We start from the raw sequence: 19864 nt of genomic DNA on the forward strand, positions 1-19864 counted from the left end.
CATTGACATGAGAGAGACACATTGATTGGTTGCCTCCTGCTTGATCCCCTACCAGGTTCTGGGGTCGAACCTGCAACAGAGGTACGTGCCTTTGACCGGGAATCAAACCCTTGACCCTTTGGTGCATAGGCTGCTACTCTAACAACTGAGAAAAACTGGCCAGGGCTGGTTTGTGAATTTCTTAAAAGTTGAGCTTTAGCCCTAGCTGGTTTGGCTCAGTGAATAGAGCGTCAGCCTGCAGACTGAAGGGTCCCAGGTTCGATTCCGGTTGGGAGCACATGCCTGGGTTGTGGGCTTGATCCCCATTAGGGGACGTGCAGGAGGCAGCCTGTCAATGATTCTCTGTCATCATTGATGTTTCTATCTCTCTTTCCCTCTCCCTTTGTCTCTGAAATCAATTAAGATATATATATTTTTAAGTTGTAGTAGATTTAGGTAAGAGATGGGGCTGGACCTGCCAAATTTTTAGATAACTACCAGTGGTTTGCAAATGCCTGTCTTTAACATAGGAAACATGAAAAGACATAAAAGAAAATGATGGAAGCAGGACAGTGTTCAGGAATGAAATGAAAAGATTTTAAGTGAAGAAATGAAGTTGTTTTATGTGTGGTTAACATAGGATGATCATACCTCCCAGTTTGCTCAGGACAGTCCTGGTTTATTTCTGTTCTGGTATAATTATTGTTGGTGACGTCTTTCATTTTCAGAAGTGCCCTGGTGAGGTGAAAAATACATGGCCATTCTAGTTATAAGTGGCATTTTGTAAATAACGGACTTCAAATCTCTACTTTAAGGCGCAACATGGAAGGGGGAATGAGGTTAGATAGAGGGAGTTCGACAATATTTTAGCTGGTATTTTCATGTTCATCTAATACTTAGATGATTTATTTTTATTATTAAGTGGGGGAATCATTAGTGTATGGGTAAAAAGTTTGTAAATTTTTTTGTTTAGCTAGTCATTCTGTTACTAGAAGTAAATACAGTGTTTGAGATCATTAATTTCTCTGGCTAGTAGCTCCCTGTTCACTCTATTTCTGTATTTTCTCAGTGTTGGTTTGTTGGACAGACTACATGGGCAAGATTCTGCTTGTTTTAATAGTTTTATGATAGAGCTATGTTTGTTTGAATATATGTGAAAAGCTTCTGCTCCGTTTTAACTTTTATTCTCTAATACATTATAGTTTGTCACAATTTGTTAGTGGTAGAGTAAACATGGATATGTAAATTATTTGAGATTGCTTGGAAACTACTTAGAACTTTTAAATAATCTTCCATTTTCTAGTAACTTTGTCAACATTTACTGATGCCTATGAAATTATTTAATGTTAACTCATTTTTTAAAACCAAAATTTTGGTTTATATAAATATTAACTTTTATAATTGCTTAGCCTAATATGGGGAAATATAGCTGCTTTCACTTCAAACTAATGTGCTTACTAATTATTTTGATTAGAATTTTTAAAAATTGCATGTTTAGGTGTTAATCTGAAAGATTGAATTTAGTTTTGTTTCTGAACACAGTTGCTTTTTGTTTTTTATTGCTTTGTTGCAATTTTAGAATATAGTTGCTTTCTTCTTTTGATTGGCTTAGAGTAAGTTGTTATCTGTGTGGAATTACTGACTGGCCAACCAGACAAGTGAAATGCTTGAATAAGCCTTGATTAGTCAATATTCTGAAGAAAATGTATGTTATTTGCCACCTACTGAATTATATGTAATATATGAAATGAAGGTAATGACATAATAAGAAAACTTGTTTTTTCCAAGTAGTTGAAAAGGTCTCTTTGGGACTGTGTTTCGGTGCCTACCTCCCTTACCCCCCCCCCCCCCAAGTCTATCACTGTTTGCACTATCTAAAGACCTGAGAGAATGTTAACATTCTTATTCCAAACTGAAGAGTATTAGCCTTTAAAACTTGACATATACTTAATTTAATTGTAAAACTTCATGCATTCATTTGCTGCTTTTAAAGACATTTTGTTGTCATAATCTGTAAAATAAATATACATTTAGAATAATTGTTATGATCTCTTGAGGACAAGTAGGAAAACACCCAGATCTCTGAAGCTGTCAGGTACCTTTTGCAGTAGCAGTGTGGGCCTCTTGACCCCTGTGGATGCTGCACTCCATTGTGGCAGTTTCAGAACAGCCACAGTTAACACTTGACAGAAGCTGTTCCAAGGAAAACCATGATCGTCTTTACTATTCATTTTCTAGTTCAGCTCTGTTCTTTTCTTCCTCTGGCAGTAATGGTAACAGCAGTAGCTGGAGCAGTCTTGGTTTAGAAGGAGATTTGTATGAGGACAATTTATCCTTTCCAACATCAGACAGGTTGGTCCAGTCCAGAAACTTAAAAACTGATGAGTCTTTCACCACTAATGCATGATGTCATATTCTTAAAACAATGTGGGTTACAATGCCAATATGTATCAAGCTGCTTTTCTCCTATTTTTGACATGATTCTGCTTGATAAATTACATCTAATGAAAAAATTCTATGCTAAGATATGATTGACATCTAATTGCAAAATGTATTACTTTTATGCATGTATTGCTCTGCTTGCTATTTTTCATTCTACCAATTATTATTTCATTAAAAAGAGCTTGCTTCCTACAGGATTTCTGTTTTTTTGTTTTTGTTCTGTCCTTTGTTTTTTTTATATAGTTTTATTTCATACATAAGAAAAATGTGTTCTTACTATGTTAAAAATATATAAACGGCATCAGCAGAAGCATTAATAAATAATAATTTGTGGCATTCTATGATATTCAAATGCTGTGTTATCTAAAACCAAATTGGTAGAATATTTTGGCTTCAAATTATTTTAAATTAAATTTTATTATGAAATTACTTGGTGTTCTATATATCATGGTCAGGTAGAACTTCTAGGTTACAATAACTGATTTAGGCATCATTTGCAATTCATATTTTAACATGAAATGATGTGAGAAGCAAAGCTTCCTTTTTTATTGTCATTTCTCCCCTTTTTAAATATCACACATCATATTATAACATTCATTCTTTACCACATTTCAAGAATTGGTTTTAATACCATTATTAAAGCTTTTTTGTTTAACTGCTTCTGTTCTTTTATTTGAAAAGTGATGGGCCAGATGATAAAGACGAAGAGCATGTGGACGACATAGAAGGTAATTGACAATTTGTTTTTCAAAGTGTTTGCATGTTTTGTTTTATTTTAATACTAGAAGCCTGGTGCACGACATTCATGCACTCGGGGGGTGAGGGGTGCCCTCAGCTCGGCCTGCGCCCTTTTGCAGTCCGGGAGCCCTTAGGGGATGTCTGACTGACAGCTTAGGCCTGCTCCCCATGGACATCCTTAGTGCTGTTGCAGAGGCGGGCCCCTGCGCTCGCCAGCCATCAGCCCAGCTTGGGGCTGAGCGGTGCTCCCTGTGTGGGAGTGCAATGAACACCAGGAGGCAGCTCCTGCATTGAGCGTCCACCCCCTGGTCGTCAGTGCGCTTCATAGCGACCAGTCGTTCCACTGTTTGGTCGATTTGCATGTTACCCTTTTATTATATAGGATATTTTTATTGATTTCAGAGAGGGATGATGAGAGAGATTAATTGATCGGCTGCCACCTGCATGCCCCCCAACTGGGGATTGAGCCCACAACCCAGGCATGCACCCAGATCAGGAATCTAACTATGACCTCTGGTTCATAGGCTGACACTCAACCACTGAGCCACAATGGCAGGGCCATGCTTTTCTAGAAGGTTCTCTAGAAGAGTCTTTAATTTTTGTATTTGTGCATTTCATCAGTTAGGCGCTTGGCCATTACAAATAAGGGTATTTACATTATAAATCAGGGTATTCTTTAATTTATCCAATGTCAGGCCTTTTGTTGAGCAGTTTGTATTATTTGATTGCTAAACTAATGAAGTACCCATTGATATAAAGACCGAGTTGCTTTAAAAGAATGATTCAGTTACTTGTGAGGGAAATTCATGATCAACTCTCTATAATTATCTTTTTCAAAATAAATTCCTTACTCATATTATTTATTATAACTATAGCATATGTCATAGTTTTTTCCTTCCAAACAAGTAACTTCTAGAATTAGTGTTTAATGACAATCTCACATAAATCATATTCCTTCTTCACATTTCTTCCCAAAGTCCAGTACTACACTCACATACATGTTTTTGAAGAAAATACTCAATTGTTCCTTTAATGAACATAGTTCTGAATATGTTAATAACAGATACAATTGGTTACAGAGTTCTGGGCTATGATTTGTAATCCCTAATTTAAATATCTTAGACTGTCTGAATGAATCTAAAAATGGTTCACATTGAAGCTGAATGTTTTTTTAAATATATATATATATTTATTGATTTTAGAGAGGAAGGGAGAGGGGAGAGAGTGATAGAAACATCAGTGATGAGAGAGTCATTGATTGGCTGTCTCCTACATGTCCCCAACTGGGGATTGAGCCCACTATCTGGCATGTGCCCTTGACTGGAATCGAACCTGGGACCCTTCAGTCCATAGGCTGATGCTCTATCCACTGAGCCAAACCAGCTTAGGGTGAAGCTGAATTTTTATTGTATTTAGATGGTTGTTGACCCCCCCCAACCCCCATCTTATTTTTCCTTAATTATGAAAATACCAATATGTCTTCTCTAGGATAGAACATAAAACGATTCATACTGTTTGAGATATAGTGCTTGGTTTTGAACCAGTGATTTTTTATGTTATCACTAGTAGCCTGGTGCACGAAATTCGTGTACATTAAAAGGGAATTAATTGCCCTAACCAGTTTGGCTCAGTTGATAGAGCATCGGCCTGTGGACTCAAGGGTCCCAGGTTCGATTTCAGTCAAGGGCATATACCTTGGTTGCGGGCACGTCCCCAGTGGGGAGTGTGCAGGAGGCAGCTGATCGATGTTTCTCTCTCATTGATGTTTCTAACTCTCCATCCCTCTTCCTTCCTCTCTGTAAAAAAAAATAAAATATTTTTTTTTTAAAGAGAGAATTAATTAGCGGAGATATTTTAATATTGCTATTTGCCCTTTCTCTATAATAGAAGTGTGAGAGATGAAAAGAAATTAGTAAAATATATATGAAAATAATATATAAATTTATTAATAAATAAACAGTAACAAAAGGATATAACAACAACAGAGGCATGATATAAAAACGACAAAAACATGATATGAAAAACAACAAAAACATGATATGAAAACAAAAACATGATATAAAAACAGTGATGCAAACAATGACTGATAAAGTGATTAAACTTATTCTAATATCTCCCTGTACACCACATTAAGAGTGAAAACACTTTCAGAGTGTTTGACTAATTTCCCTTGTGATGAAGTATTTAGAACTTTAACTGTAACATCACATGCTCTTCAAACTTGAGAGAAAGCAACATATAACTGACCATGTGCGAAAACTGGTTCAGGTAGGAATATGCCTACTCTGTCTAGAGTTTGTCCTTGTGATTTATTAATAGTCATCACAAATGCTGGCATCACGGGAAACCATTGTCGAATCAGTTTAAATGGGAGGCCAGTCTCAGATGGGGACAAATTAATTCTTGGAATCAGAACAACCTCTCCCTCTGCAGATCCTGTTAATACTTCAGCTTCGATGTTAGGTCGTAATCTTTTGATAATAAATCTGGTACCATTACAAAGACCCCGTTTACTATTGAGATTTCTCAATAGCATGATGTTGGGGTCCAGCCCTGGCAGGTCCAGGGGTTCCCCAAGGTGTGGACGGAGTCGGCGAAGAAGGAAGGACACGGAGGCAGTGTTCAGTTGATCAGCAGCCTAGCCAGGTTCTCTAGTCAGGTTCTCCAGCCAGGTTCTGTCTTTATTCTCCTGTTACATCTGTATTTATACCAGTTGATTTTAATCTTATCCATTCTATTCCAAAGGTTAGGGCGTTTGTTATCTCCATTCCAAGGTCACTACTCTATTGTTCTGTTAAGCTACAAAGAAGTAACTGAAGGAGATTATCCTAAATAAAGATTATGTAACTTAATCGTGATTGTTTGTAGTTAAAGTGATTAACTACCCTCCTGGCACTTAGTTAAGGGGTTTTACTGATTTATTCCCTTCCTTAGTCCTGTTAATCCCTAACTCCAGGGAAAAATCCCCACCTGGGGAAACAGCCTTCCTCGGAGAGGTGACCTTGGTTAAAACACATAGCGCTAAGTAGGGGAGCAAACATATTAAGAACAGTATGCCATATACGCCAGGTCCCTTGAAACATATGCTATGCAGATGTTTATTCCCTGCAGCGACTGTGCCAAGCAGTAAGGGTGGACTGGCTTCTGGCAAATTTCCCCATTTATATTTTTTAAATGACCGCGCGTGTAAATCAGCGGCCACCTCTTGGATTGGGTTAAGACTCGGAAGACCTGTTTGTGACTTTGCCAACAGGTCAGTCTGAGGCTTAATCCTATATCAGCTCCCCACAGCATGATGAATGCACCCACTTTCAATTTTAATTTATGACACAGCATTTCCGAAGGAGTAATACTATTAAGAAATTCTATGGGAAAATTTTTCTTTTCAGCATCATCTATGGAATCAATGGAATCATCACTCAAATATGTGTGAAAATCTCCATTGAGTATTTCCAAATTTTCTTCATTTAATTTTTGAATATGCTCATTTTTTGGACAAAGAATTGCACGTTTAGATATATTTTTAATATTATCTATAGCAGTGGTTCTCAACCTTGGCTGCACATTAGAATCACCTGGGAATCTTTTTAAAATCCTGATTCCTGGGCTTCATCCTCTGGAAATTGTTTCTTTATTATGGGGTGGGGCCACAACATTAGTAACAAAGAAACAGAATTTTCGGAGGATGAGGCCCAGAAATCAGGATTTTAAAAAGATTCCCAGGTGATTCTAATGTGCAGCCAAGGTTGAGAACCACTGATCTATAGATACAGTATTTCCAAAGGTAGCTTCAATAATAGATCCATTACAAATCATTTCACTTCCAAGCTCCGCTCCGAGGGCAGGTTCCTGCCTGAAACCTCACCCTCCAGGAAACAGCTGGGGGAGGGCGAAGCTGTTTCCAAGACAACCCCTGCAGGACTGACTTCCTTCCGGTTGGTCGTGGTTCTGGCCGTGATGTTACACCCAGGGTTTTTATATAAGTAGGTTTTTTTAGAAGTGGGTAAACTGAGAAAATTGCCAAAATGAATTTTTTGAAATGTATTTTATAACACCTAAATTTCCAGTCATTTTTATTACCAATTGACCAATTGTACTTTTCTTGTTTAGGAAAATCATGTACCAATTTTTTAGCTAAAATCCTCAGACCTAGGATGATTATTTTATTTGAATGCTAGTGCCTTTGCTAAGTAGATATTCTCTTCATACAGGGCTTCTAGAAGTAAGTTTTTCTCATCAGATATAAAGTAGAAGTAGGGTGGTACTTGCTGAGTTATGGCTAGCATAATAATATTTGCTTTATTTTTGTTAAAGTGTTGATTTTTTAATATAGAAAAGTTTTATACTTTTCCCAAATAATACCTATGAGTAGGTTATTCCAAAGACTATGTACATGGTATAAATGCATATAGTGAATATTTTCCGTAATGAATGCTAACTTGACTGAGGAATGGTTAAGATGGAAGAAAATATAAATTAATATCTATAAAATTCATTTAGAAATTTTCACTTTTGGCATTAGGCAGGCTGTTAGGATTTCTTTTGTGAGTAAGTAGAAATCAGGAGATTAATTATTTGAAAATATATGTTATTACCCAGTTTGTGAGATTATAGTCATCTCTTATTGTATAGAAAATTGTAGCCAACTTTTAAAAATTCTTTAAATTAGAAACTGGTAAATTAGATAGATTGATGTAGATTTATAGACAGATTCAAAATTATGGAAATTCTAAGGAAACAACCCTCAAAATTTTTGTTGTTGGTTGTTTGTAGTTTTAGGATGTCAGTTCCTTCTCTTTTCACTAGTGTTTAGTACCTTCTCTAAAGACAAAGGTCATTCATAGGTGAGGCAACCAGGAGTCCTGAACTGAAAAAGCCAATAGTACAGAGAAGCCTTGGGGTGACAGCTTCCAACCCCATGACCCCTGCAGGAATCACAACATGGCCCAGAGACCATATTTAGTACGATCGTGCACCAAAACCCCTTTTTGATTGAAAGTCAATGGTGAGAGTGGAGGGCAAAACAGTACATTTATTTTAAGAGAATAATGTGGACCAGCTTTTTTATTATTATTATTTTTAAGTTAATCCTTAAGGTAAGTTTTCCATTGATGTTTAGAGAGAGTTGAAGGGAGGGTAAGAGAAGAGAGAGAGAAACATTGATGTGAAAGAGACATACCGATTGGTTGTCTCCTGCACATGCCCTTGCTGGGGCCAGGATCGAGTCTGCAACTGAGGTACATGACCTTAACCTGAATCGAACCCACAACCCTTCAGTTCACAAGCCAGTACTCTAAGCCAGTGATGGCGAACCTTTTGAGCTCGGCATGTCAGCATTTTGAAAAACCCATTGCCGTGTAACATATAGAAATTTTTTGATATTTGCAACCATAGTAAAACAAAGACTTATATTTTTGATACTTATTTTATATATTTAAATGCCATTTAACAAAGAAAAATCAACCAAAAAAGTGAGTTTGCGTGTCACCTCTGACACGCTTGTCATAGGTTCGCCATCACTGCTCTAAGCACTGAGAAACTGGCGAGGGCCAGACCAGCTTTTTAAGTGGAAAAATTAGGGACCTACACATATCCTAAAAATAATTAGCAGTGGTCTAGAATGCAAACTATAAAAATGAATCAGGGACATTAACCAACAAATTTCCATTACTGGTACTATTTGGTACCATGTCTGCCAGCAGGCCCTACTGTTCACCTTTTGTGTGGGATGGCCCATGTCTTAGCACTTCTTATTGTCCACCCATCCTAATTTAAGCAGGAATGTTAAGTCATTACTTTTACAGTCAACAGATTCATCCTACTTTATGTTGAAAACATGATTATATTTTCTTTTTTAATCACCTGAGAATGTTTTTTTTACATTGATTTTATCTTACTTTTTAAATCCTCATCCGAAGATATGATTTTCATTGATTCTAGAGAGAGAGGAAAGAAGGGGGGGGGGGAGGGAGAGAGAGAGAGAGAGAGAGAGAGAGAGAGAGAGAGAGAGAGAGAGAGAGAAACACTCTGGATCTCTCTCTGCCTCTGATACCTTACCTGTAAAATGGAGATGATAGTTTCTATATCATAGGTGGTTTTGGATTATAGGACTTTGCATATCTAAACAGCTTAGAATAATACTTTAATGTATGCTATACAAGTAGTTGCTGCTGCTATTTCTCGTAGTTCAGAAAGCTTTCTTAAAGTCCATTTAATGTGTTTATTTGAGGTTTTTATTTGTGTGTTTCATTTGTATTTTGATTGTAATCTTGCTTTATAGTTTCATTTTTTCTCCTTTTACCTGTGGATCATATTTTGATACAAATAATGGCATGTGTGGTACTTCAGTACTGTGCTGTCAGTAGGTGATCAAAGTTATCCCTTTGTTTTACATTATTTTGCCCTTTCAAAGAAACATTTTAATTGATGTTTTGGTGTGGTTAAGAAAGGATGAATTTTTCCAAGCATTCATTGGAATCTTAAGACGTGGCAAATATTTACATATCCTTGGAAACCAGAGTATTGAGAGTTGAATTGATGCATTTCACTTCATATTGTTTAAATTTAAATATTAGGTTTGGGGCAAGATGAAAAGACACTGCTAATAACGAATATTGACATGGAGCCATGCACAGTAGACCCTCAACTAAGGATTATTCTTCAGTGGCTCGTGGCCTCTGAGGCTGAAGTTGCAGAACTTTCTTTTCATGACTCTGCAAAGAAAGAGTTTATACAAGTAAGTATCTGCCTTATAGGGTGGTTGTGAAGATATATTTAGTACATGATGTTCTGTGTCAACTGGTTGATCTAATAAGATAACTCATCGATAGTAGAGTGATTAAATGTGTAGGCAATAGAGTCTGATAGTTGGGCTCATATATCAGCCCTACTACTCAATAGCGGTGTAACCTTGGGCAAGTTCACCAATTTCCAATCTGCACTGTGGAAGTGAGTATAGAATTTACAGAGGTTTGTGAGGATTCAATATAATACTGTAAAAAATGCTTAATCTAGTGCCTGGTACATCCTAAGTTCTCAAAGTTAGGTGCCATTAATAAACATTTCAGGTGTTTCTATGAAAAGATTGAGCTTTTCTTTGTATTAAATTGATTTATAATTGTGCCTAGTACTTCATTTGTCTCTTTCTCTGTTAATTCAGTTTCATTAGTGTGAGGAGCTAGCAAAATCAAAAATCAGTAGAAGTTTAAGTTCTAATAAGGGACAATGGACCTGTTTAATAAGGTTCTAATAAAACATTCAGATTTGATGCACTAATAGGATAATTTTATTGAGAACATACTGTATACCAAGCACCTTGTTAGTCAAGATTTTCAGTTTACTGCACAAACCAGCATTTGGGAATCATTACCACAGTTCTTTTATCTCAAGTATCCAAAAAGTAATGAGCATATTTGCTAACGAAATATAATGCTCTGTCATTGCAATAAAAAACTGTATTTTCATTAAACATTTTTTTTTTCCAGTTTAGATTCTTAACATTTTTGGCTCAGAATGTTTCTTATCAGAACTTTGGTTTAATTTAATTGTAAGGTATAGAATAATCTAATGAATAACCAATGTAAATTGCTCAATAATAACAAAAAAGGAACTGCCCAGTTTCTCGTGATTCCTGGTTCAGAATTTACAAAAGTATTGTTGGGAGAAGTGTGTGAAAAAGATATTATGAAAAAATAGTGGGTTTTTGTTGTTGTTGTTGTTGTTTGTTTTTACTTAGATATTTGGTGGGTTTTTTGTTGTTGTTGTTTTTTTTTTTCAGTTTAGGTCTCTGTTTTTGGGCAAAGGGAGAAATAAGACAGAAAGTGATGCTCAGGAAAGAAACTGTCAAGAAGAAAGAATGGTTAGGAAAAATGTTAGAAATGACCTCAGGGAGCAAACATTTTCAAGTCATTTAGTCTTAGATAAACTGAGGGCTAAGAAAGGCCAGCAGCAGAGCTGAGTGTGATAGAGCTTGAGTTAGGGGACCTTGTCCCTATATTCTGCCTTGTCAGAAAATATACTGCCAGTTCCTCAAAAAGTTAAACATAGCAAAAAAAAAAAAAAAAGTTAAACATAGCATTATTATATATAATGCAGCAATTCCACTCCTAAGTATATGTATGTTGTCCATTGCAACATTATTCATAATAGATTAACAGTGGAAACATCTTTAGTGTCTATTAACTAATGAATGGATAAATAAAATATGGCATATCTATGCAATGGAACATAATCCATCAATAAAAAGGAATGAAGTAGGTACATGCTACACCATGGAGGAACCTTGAAATTATTGTGCTAAGTGAAAGAAGCTGGTCATAATAGATCATGTGATATAAATAATAATTTCATATAAATGACTTCATTTATATGAAATGGCCAAAATAGACAAATAGAGACACAAAGTAGATTAGTGATTCTCTAGAGTTGAGGGGATTGGAAGAAATTGGAAGTGATTACTAATGTGTAGGGCTTTCCTTGTGGTGTGATAAAATGTTCTGATATTGGTTGTGGTGATGGTTGCATTCAACTCAGTGAATAATACTAAAAACCATCAACAGGTACACTTTTAAAAGAGTGAATTGTATGGTATGTGAATTATATTTTTATTGAGGTATATTCAAAAGCTATTTTTTAAAGGCTAAGCATATTTACATTACAAAAATTAAAGTAGTTTTTACAGAACTAAATAGAAAAAAAATGAGTGAAGATGTTCTGATTGGTGACAGAGATTTATTTAAACCTGTATTTATTAACTTTTTAAAAATCCTCACTAGAAGATATGTTTATTGATTTTAATCAAGAGAGCAAGGGGAAGAGAGAGAATGAAAGAGAGGGAGAAACATCATTGGGTGCCTCCCATATGCATCCTGACTGGGAATTGAACCCTAAACCTTTTGGTGGTGTGCATAATGACACTCTAATCAACAGAGCCACCGGGCCAGAACTATTTACTTTTTCTAATTGAGGTATAATTTATATATAATATTATATTAGTTTCAGGTATACAGCGTCATATATACTGTATTGTGAAATGATGACCACAGTATTTTACTTTTTGTGTTGTTTTTTTTAAAACATTAACATTTCTTAACTTAGAAAAACATGTTTCCTTTGAGGCTAGAGTATGTATTCCAAAAACATACACCACACTATATGTTGTGGAAGGAAAATCCACATCCTTTTATTAAGCTTGACATTGCCTTTACTATTTTATGTTTCTACTTGAGGGTGTGGCAGATGTATTTACTTAGGTTCAGAATTTCCTGTAGAAATGTAGCTCTATACTCCCACACAGGATATTTGCTTGGTGTGGTTATTGGAGTTCTGTCTCCAGCAATGCCGAAGTGTCATTCTGTGGAGGAGATGTGTTTATAAAGAGCAGGAAAGGAGAATGTTTAATTTGTGTAAAGTGGTGGTTAGGGAGAAAACTTTGTTATAACTCGGAAACAGTATTTTATTACAAACAAGATTCTTAGATTTCGCTGATGTTAATAAAAATGAAAACTTTATTGTTATAAAATTATTTTTGGTTAATGTTTGACATATCTTTCTGTCTTATTAGCTTTCAAAACAATTACAAGAAAAAGGATGGAAAGTGGGAGACCTCCTGCAGGCTGTGCTTAACTACTATGAGGTGGTGGAAAAGACTTCCAGTGAGGAGGAATGCAAGTCACTGTATGATTGGCTCTTGGAAAACGCATAGAACAAATTCCAAACCAGTATATGTTTATTATTTGTTTTAGGAGAGGAAGAAACAGATAAAGACGCATAGGAAAAAATTTGAATAGTGAATATTAACATTTAAAGTAAATTGGGAGAAAGTAAATACAGCTTTTTAGGCTCCTATGTCATCACATACTGTATGTAGTTCATACTTTTGTAATCTCTGTCAAATATTATCTTCATTCTTCTATACACATGTATAATATGTTAAAACTCTAAGAACGTATTTGAAGGAAGGTCTAACCATGAGGTTTTCAGGGACATCGATGTCATTCTTTTTACATCCAAATTGTGCTGCTAAAAACTGCACTGAGGTAGCTAAGGATAGGTGCCAGGGATAAAGAGTTAGAATTTGCTCCTTTGTAAACAAGTGGTATCCTATTAATAACTAATTTGACATAAAAAAATAGCATTGGAGCTGATTTTTTTCTGGTAGTTTTGGACTCATTTTTAAAAGTCAATTTTATTTTCAAAGCTCAGCTATTGGTAGGTTTTTGAATCCCTCAAACTATTTAATTCCTTAGGAACATTAATATTTTAGGTTTCTGTTAATACTGTAAATGATACTTTTCTCAGCCTTTCATCAAAGTACATTATTTCCAATCGTTCTGGCAGGAAAGTGAGTGTGTGAGTGTGTGTGTGTGTGTGTGTGAGTGTGTGTAAAGGAGTACTTTAACCTTGCTAGTGGTTTGTGCCCTCTTTTATTTTAATATTTTCTTGGTTAGAAATTCACTATTGATATTAAAAGGTGCTTTAAAATGTCTGTAAAGATTGTGCAGCAAAAAATTTTATTTCTTTTTTTTTTTACTATTTGGGGTCCCCAACTTATTCTATAAATTAAAATAAAGTTGAAAAACATGTTGAAATTTTAAAAATTAATGTTAATAGGGAAATGCATTTTTGAAAACCTCTCCTCTTGAGCAAGGATAAGTTTTTTCTAGGGGAAAATAAGGATCCTCCTGTGATAAAATCTATCTGCACTATTTTGTAAAGACCTCTGACATGATCCTTTCGGGCTCTACATTTCCTACTGCTTTAGCTTTAGAAACTGCAAGTTGATTTGACTAGAGGACCAAGATTGTGTCTTGGTTTTGTATTGGAGGGTGTGCATGTGTGAATTTTTTGGTTCTTCCATGATTGGATTTTGCAGTCTAGAGTAAATCACTTTTTTCTGGGGGCTTTGGTTTTGCATTAATTCATTTTATTTTTTTTCCCTGAGCACTGACTTTTTTTGGAAGCTGCACATAGTGTAGAAGCCATAGCACCTGCCATGGGACAAGGAATAGGGGTACTTACATTAATTTGAATTAATAATTATGGTAGAGAAATGTATTTTATAATGAAAGAGTCAAATTTTCTTTTTAAGAAAATGCCAAGAGCTATTTAAATATTTTGAGGTTATATTGCAAGCTTTGGTTTTTCTCAATTTAAGATAAAGAGCAGGCCTTGAAAATAAATTTTCCTCAAGTTTCTTTAAGTATTTTTTAAGGTGGAAAAATGCAGGAAATGTATATAGCCAGAATTGTTTCTGCCTTTCGCTTCTTCGAACTTGAGATACAGCAGCACTGGACTGGGTTTTTTAAATGTTAGGAGCTTTGTTGTTAATTATAACACTTGTTAACTGATTATTAAGTTTGGATTGAATTTTTACAAATGTGTAGCTGTCATTGTGTTTAGAAACTTCAGTGTATGTATGGGTTTGATTAACAGCAAACTGAGTTCTCAATTTCTTTTAACCTAAAGTGAGAATATATTTTGTAAAATGTGCTTGAAAATGTTTATGTTTATTTCTGTGGTAATAGTCATTTTGAGGTAAGATTTTCCTGAGCTCCTTTTCTCCTTTGCAGTTTCATGGAGCTGTGCTGTTTTCCGAGTTCTCTTAGTTAGCCTTCACTTATGTCAGCCCAGTCATTAGGTATTGGCATGCCTAGTAATAATCATAGAGAAGTCCACACTTGTATCAGTTCAGTGCAGGGACATAGAGAAAATGTGAAGTATTGGCAGATGTGAAAAGAAGCCTCCTTACTTAGAAAACATTTGTGTTTAGAGCAGTATTTTTATCAAGTACAGTCTAAATTTACTTTCTTTGAAGGCACTTTGTGATTTTTCCAAAGACATTCTAGATCCCTTTGGTTGCTCAGTCTTCAGAACAGCTGTTTTTCGAAGACAGCTCTGTCTTATTTTAATACAAATCTACTTGACATATTTATATTATAATATTGTATTAATGCCATTCTGTAGATTTTCGCTCTTATGAAATATCTTATTCAGAACTGTTAAAATTGTGATGTGCATTGAGTTGAATTTTCTTTATCACATTTAGAGCTATTGAAGGATCTGTAGAAAGTGAATGAGGCCTCTGATAAGGGGTTTTTAGAACATTATTTTAGACTGAAATGTGGCAAGTCTTTCATAGTCTTCTTTTCTCAAGATAAGTTTAAATTTTTAGGTATTATTAATGTTGATTTTGAAAATGTACAGATTTATACAAAAGAAATGATTCATTTATAAATCACAGAAGAAAATTACAATGTCTGTTGGATGGTTTGATACAATTTAATGGAATAAAACGTTTGAAAGTATTCACTCAGTGAATATATGTGATGACTGATATCTTTATACTTTGAAAAATGTTTCACTTACCCTTTCAGATATTTGATATGAATTAATTAAATTCATAATACTTTCATTATGCTTAAATAAGTGGTTTATGTTATTGATAAGAGAGTTTAATTACTTACTAAACGCACCCTTTATGAAATGAAAGGTGGTTTACCCAGTGACTTTGACATTAGTGCACATTCCCCAGAGGCAAACGAGTCATCATCAGAGTCCAGACCCAGATGTTTTCTTAGTTAATTAATTTAGCTAATATTATTCTTCCACAATTAATGTTATCAATTTCCCATCAGTATATTGCTTAAATTTTATATTTTTCAACGGAAACTTTCCAACAAATTTTTATAAAATGACACATCCATACTCAAACTGTAGGGAAAATACTTTCATTTAAAACCCTATCCACCTGTCACCAGCACAAAAGAGTTAGAGCTTCAGTGGGAATTATAAAATTGTACTAAAGTGAAATACATTTTTTCTCATTTGTAGAAAAAGACCCTGTATGCAGTCATTCACTATTTCTGCTCTGAAGAAGCAGATACAGTGTTAGTCACTCTTGTCACTTTATTTATTTATTTTTTTTACCATCCATGTACATTCCTTTCACAAGGGTAGAATTATAGTTGTAGAAGTTCATTGTTTTATTTTTGTTGTAATGTTTGAATACTATTTAATATCAGGTTTAATATTGCTGGATTTGCTATCTTCGGTTACTTGTGCAGTGTTAAAAGTAAGTCACATTCTTATTTAATATATCAGATATATAGCAAAAGCAGCTTTAAATAATTGTAGTTGTTTATTTGACTGTGCTGAGTTACTATATTAAGACCTTGTATTGTATAACAGTAACTTCTTTTTGCTTTTCAGTAATTAAATATGTTCATTTACCGAAATACGAACTTTAGGATGCACTAAAATTTTGTTTCAGCAGTGGTTCAAAATAAACATTTCAAAAATTACTTCTGTAATAATTCTCAGTTGTTCTTTTATCTTTCATCAGTTGTTTAAGTCTGTGATTTTTCCCCTTCCACCTAAGAATTCTCCAATAAACTTACAAAATGCCTGGCCTTGGTTTCATTGTATAATATCTTATTAACTACTCTGTACTGAACTAAAACAAGGGCATACAGTGGAACTGCTGTAATAGAAGACACATCAAACAATCTCAGTGCTTCTAACATGGTTTTCCAGAACAAGAGAAGTTAGGAATGAATATATATATTTAAGTCCTCACCTGAGGACATGTTTATTGATGAGAGAAAGAGAGACAGAGACAGAGACAGAGAGAGAGAGGGAAAGAGAAGAGAGAGAGAAACATCAATGTGAGAGAACCAGGGATCGAATCTGCAACCTTTTGGTGTACAGAACATGCCCTAAACAACTGAGCCACCTGGCTAGGGCAAGAATATTTTTAATTGGACACTGGATTCTAACTACTTATTTAGGTGCTTCTGGATTCTGACACCGTGATTTGAAAGGTTATTTGTCTAATTAGATTTGGATTTTAGTACAAAGTAGATCAAGCATGTCAAACTCCCAGGCCACATGCGGCCCACCGATATAATGGTATGTAAGAAACGTTTTAATAAAAATTTCGTAACTTAATTTTCACAGTATCCTGTTATACGTAATTATTAATAACGAACTACAACATCTGCTAATGACTGATTACTATAATCGTGTTGCATTCATTTCCCTTATGTGCCTTACACGCAGGCACACCATTTCTCTCCACTAATACTAGCAGGGAATATTTTAGCTGATTGCCACATCATTAGTCTTGGACTGACTTGTTTGGTATGCGCAACAGGAAATATTTTGCTTTCGGAGAACAAGAAAAATAGGTATATTTGTGTTATGCTTATTACTTTGTGCATTTATTCAGTGTCTGGTAAGTTAATGTTTAAGAAAAAATAATTTTTATTAAAATATTCAATTATTTTATGTTAATTATTTATTTCAGCCCTTTGTATTCAACATGTCTCTTTCAAAATAAACCTATGTTTCTATGAAAATTGAAGCTTTTGTTTTTTTACGGCCCACATAAACTTAAATCTTGTTTATCTGGCCTGTGTTAGCCTTTGAGTTTGACATGCTTGAACTAGAATATTTTGGTTGACTTCTCTATGAGTGTGTTATGAAATAATTCTGGTGTGGGTTGAACACTCCTTCCATAGAACATAGGGATCATACCTCTATTATGCCATGAAGCATAAAGCACTTAAAAGTTAGATGCTGTTAATTTATTACAAATGGAATTTGACTTCCTTAAGTATTTTAAGCCTTAGAAATGAGGGAATCATTTTTCTAGTTTTTCAGGAATGTTTCGAAATGCCAAGAAATTATAACAAACAATGGCTTGGGTGTGAGTGCATCCCAGTCAATATAACAATTTAAAAATTCTGAGAAAAGGTTAGCAAGATTACTTTGACTGCAATTCCAAAATCTGAACAATTTTGCACATTGGGATTATTTGTGATCTGTGTCCTAGCTGGGATAGAGAGGAGGGTGAGGGACAGGGCTTGATGAAATACTTCAGATTTTTGAAAGTGGACAGATGGAGAGGAGTCACATATCCAAGGATGAATATGCCTTTGGGGTTCTTATGCGAAAAGTTTAAGAGTAAACATCTGAGCCCTTTTTGCAGCAGTATGTTTATAGCAGGAACAAAAGAATGCGTGAAGGTGATTCCTTGGGGGTGATCATTGCATTTTTTTCCTCCATCCTTTGTAGTTTTGTAATCACCTTTTTGTGTTTTAGGTTAAGGAGGATAATGCTTTAGATTGAAGAGAAATATAAAAGAAACATTTTATATTTTATGAAGCCCCTGAATTTGATATTTTAGCTCCTCACTCCCCTTCCCCCATACCTCTTCTTTTAAACAGACAACTACATAGATTTCTTAGCTTAGAGTAAGGGGTTAAGACTGGACTCCTGCGTGCTGAATCAGCCCAATGATATGCTTTGGCCCAATGGGAGAGTATTTTAAAGTAATTAACACAAAAATAAGGCAGTTTCATATTTCAATATGTTTTGTTTCAGATTCTCCTTAAAAATTGGAAGCTCTGGAACACTGATTGCACTCCTCTGGCTGCAGTTTGGGGGGAGCTAATAATGATGGCCCCTGTAGTCTGGGCTTACGTTTCTTTTTACCTCTGGCATGACCTGCTCCACTTCTCCCATTTCTGTTGCCCGCGGGGGCCTGTCCGTGTTTAAGCTGCAACCTCTGACTTAAAGCAAATGAGGTAATGTGCTTAGAAAATTTGAAAGATGTTCCAGCAATTTTTCCATTCTCTAGGATTGCTTGAAGGGGGAAGGAAGATTCTAGAAATTATAGACTTGGTGAGTCTATTTCTCCTGAGAAGAAAGCGTATCATAATTGTTGAAAGCATATTGTTTAAGTATAGAGAAGAAAGAAGGGAGAGGCTGCATAGGTTTACCAAGAGCAGGGTCTGTCAGATTTACATTTTCTTTTTCAATAGAGTTATTGTACGGAGACATAGTATCTGTTTTAATGAGGCATTTTACATGGAGGAAAGGAAGGAACATTTGTGGCTTCCTGGCTTTTTGAGAACATGTTCCCAGAGACCTGTAGTCAATAGGTCAGAACCCACCGGGCAGGTCAGCACTGTGAGGCGCCATAGGCCATTGATGCATGGCTTTTTATACTGCCTTGGGTGAAGACTTGGAAATCTGTCGGTCAGGGGTGTGAAAGAGCATTATGATCATTACCCAGTAACCATATCAAGGAATAATATTTAAGTAGAATTGAAGTAAACTGGGAGCAGACAAGGGACTTCAAAGTCTATTTTTCTTTGTCTTGATGACTGAACCATGATTTGACATTTTCCTTCAAAGGTAGGAAGGTTCTATGTTTACACACTGCTCTTTTACAACTATAGGCTTGAATATTTTACTTCAAATGCTATATTTTTATGGCTTTCTTGATATACAGTTACTTTCCTCCCTGTTAACATAAATTCTGTGAACCCAGAAGTTGATGCTTAGAAATTCTATAAAGGCTTAAAATGCTGTGGACTCAGAATAAGGCTGTTAGGAAGAAAGAGAAGCTGCCAGAATTACTTACACCTGAAATCAGCCTCGTTTCTGTTTATAATGATGGGTTTTTGTGGGGCAGGAGGACATGGATTCCAGGGAGATTGAAATGTTACAATAGCTTTTCCAACCTGTAAGTCTGTTACTGAGTCAACCTCAGATGCATGTAGCAAATGTTGGGAAGTCCCTTAAGTTGCCTAAGTTTGGGGAAGCCAATAGACCTCTTCATTGGCCCTGAACCCCAAGAAGCCACGGCTTCCAGAAGGAGGGGGCCCTGGTTCAGTGGCAGAGTCTGCCGTTGACACAG

The 19864-nt window shown here is 35.4% G+C and overlaps 1 protein-coding gene across 8 annotated transcripts in view; it reads left to right on the forward strand.

The window, feature by feature from the left end:
* Positions 1–16568, forward strand: part of AKAP11 (A-kinase anchoring protein 11) — a 73291-nt gene extending 56723 nt beyond the window's left edge. For 7 of the 8 annotated variants that reach the window (XM_036298693.1, XM_036298699.1, XM_036298694.1 and 4 more), the window contains 4 exons: positions 2248–2331; positions 3103–3149; positions 9735–9895; positions 12722–16568. In XM_036298693.1, the coding sequence (XP_036154586.1) occupies positions 2248–2331; positions 3103–3149; positions 9735–9895; positions 12722–12862 (433 nt within the window). In that variant the 3' untranslated portion in view covers positions 12863–16568. The remainder of the gene's footprint in view (positions 1–2247; positions 2332–3102; positions 3150–9734; positions 9896–12721) is intronic. The other variant, XM_036298697.1, reaches the window with a different exon arrangement.
* The last annotated feature ends 3296 nt before the right edge of the window (positions 16569–19864 follow it).

Source organism: Myotis myotis, unplaced genomic scaffold (genome assembly GCF_014108235.1).
Source record: "Myotis myotis isolate mMyoMyo1 unplaced genomic scaffold, mMyoMyo1.p scaffold_m19_p_3, whole genome shotgun sequence".
NCBI lineage: Eukaryota > Metazoa > Chordata > Mammalia > Chiroptera > Vespertilionidae > Myotis > Myotis myotis.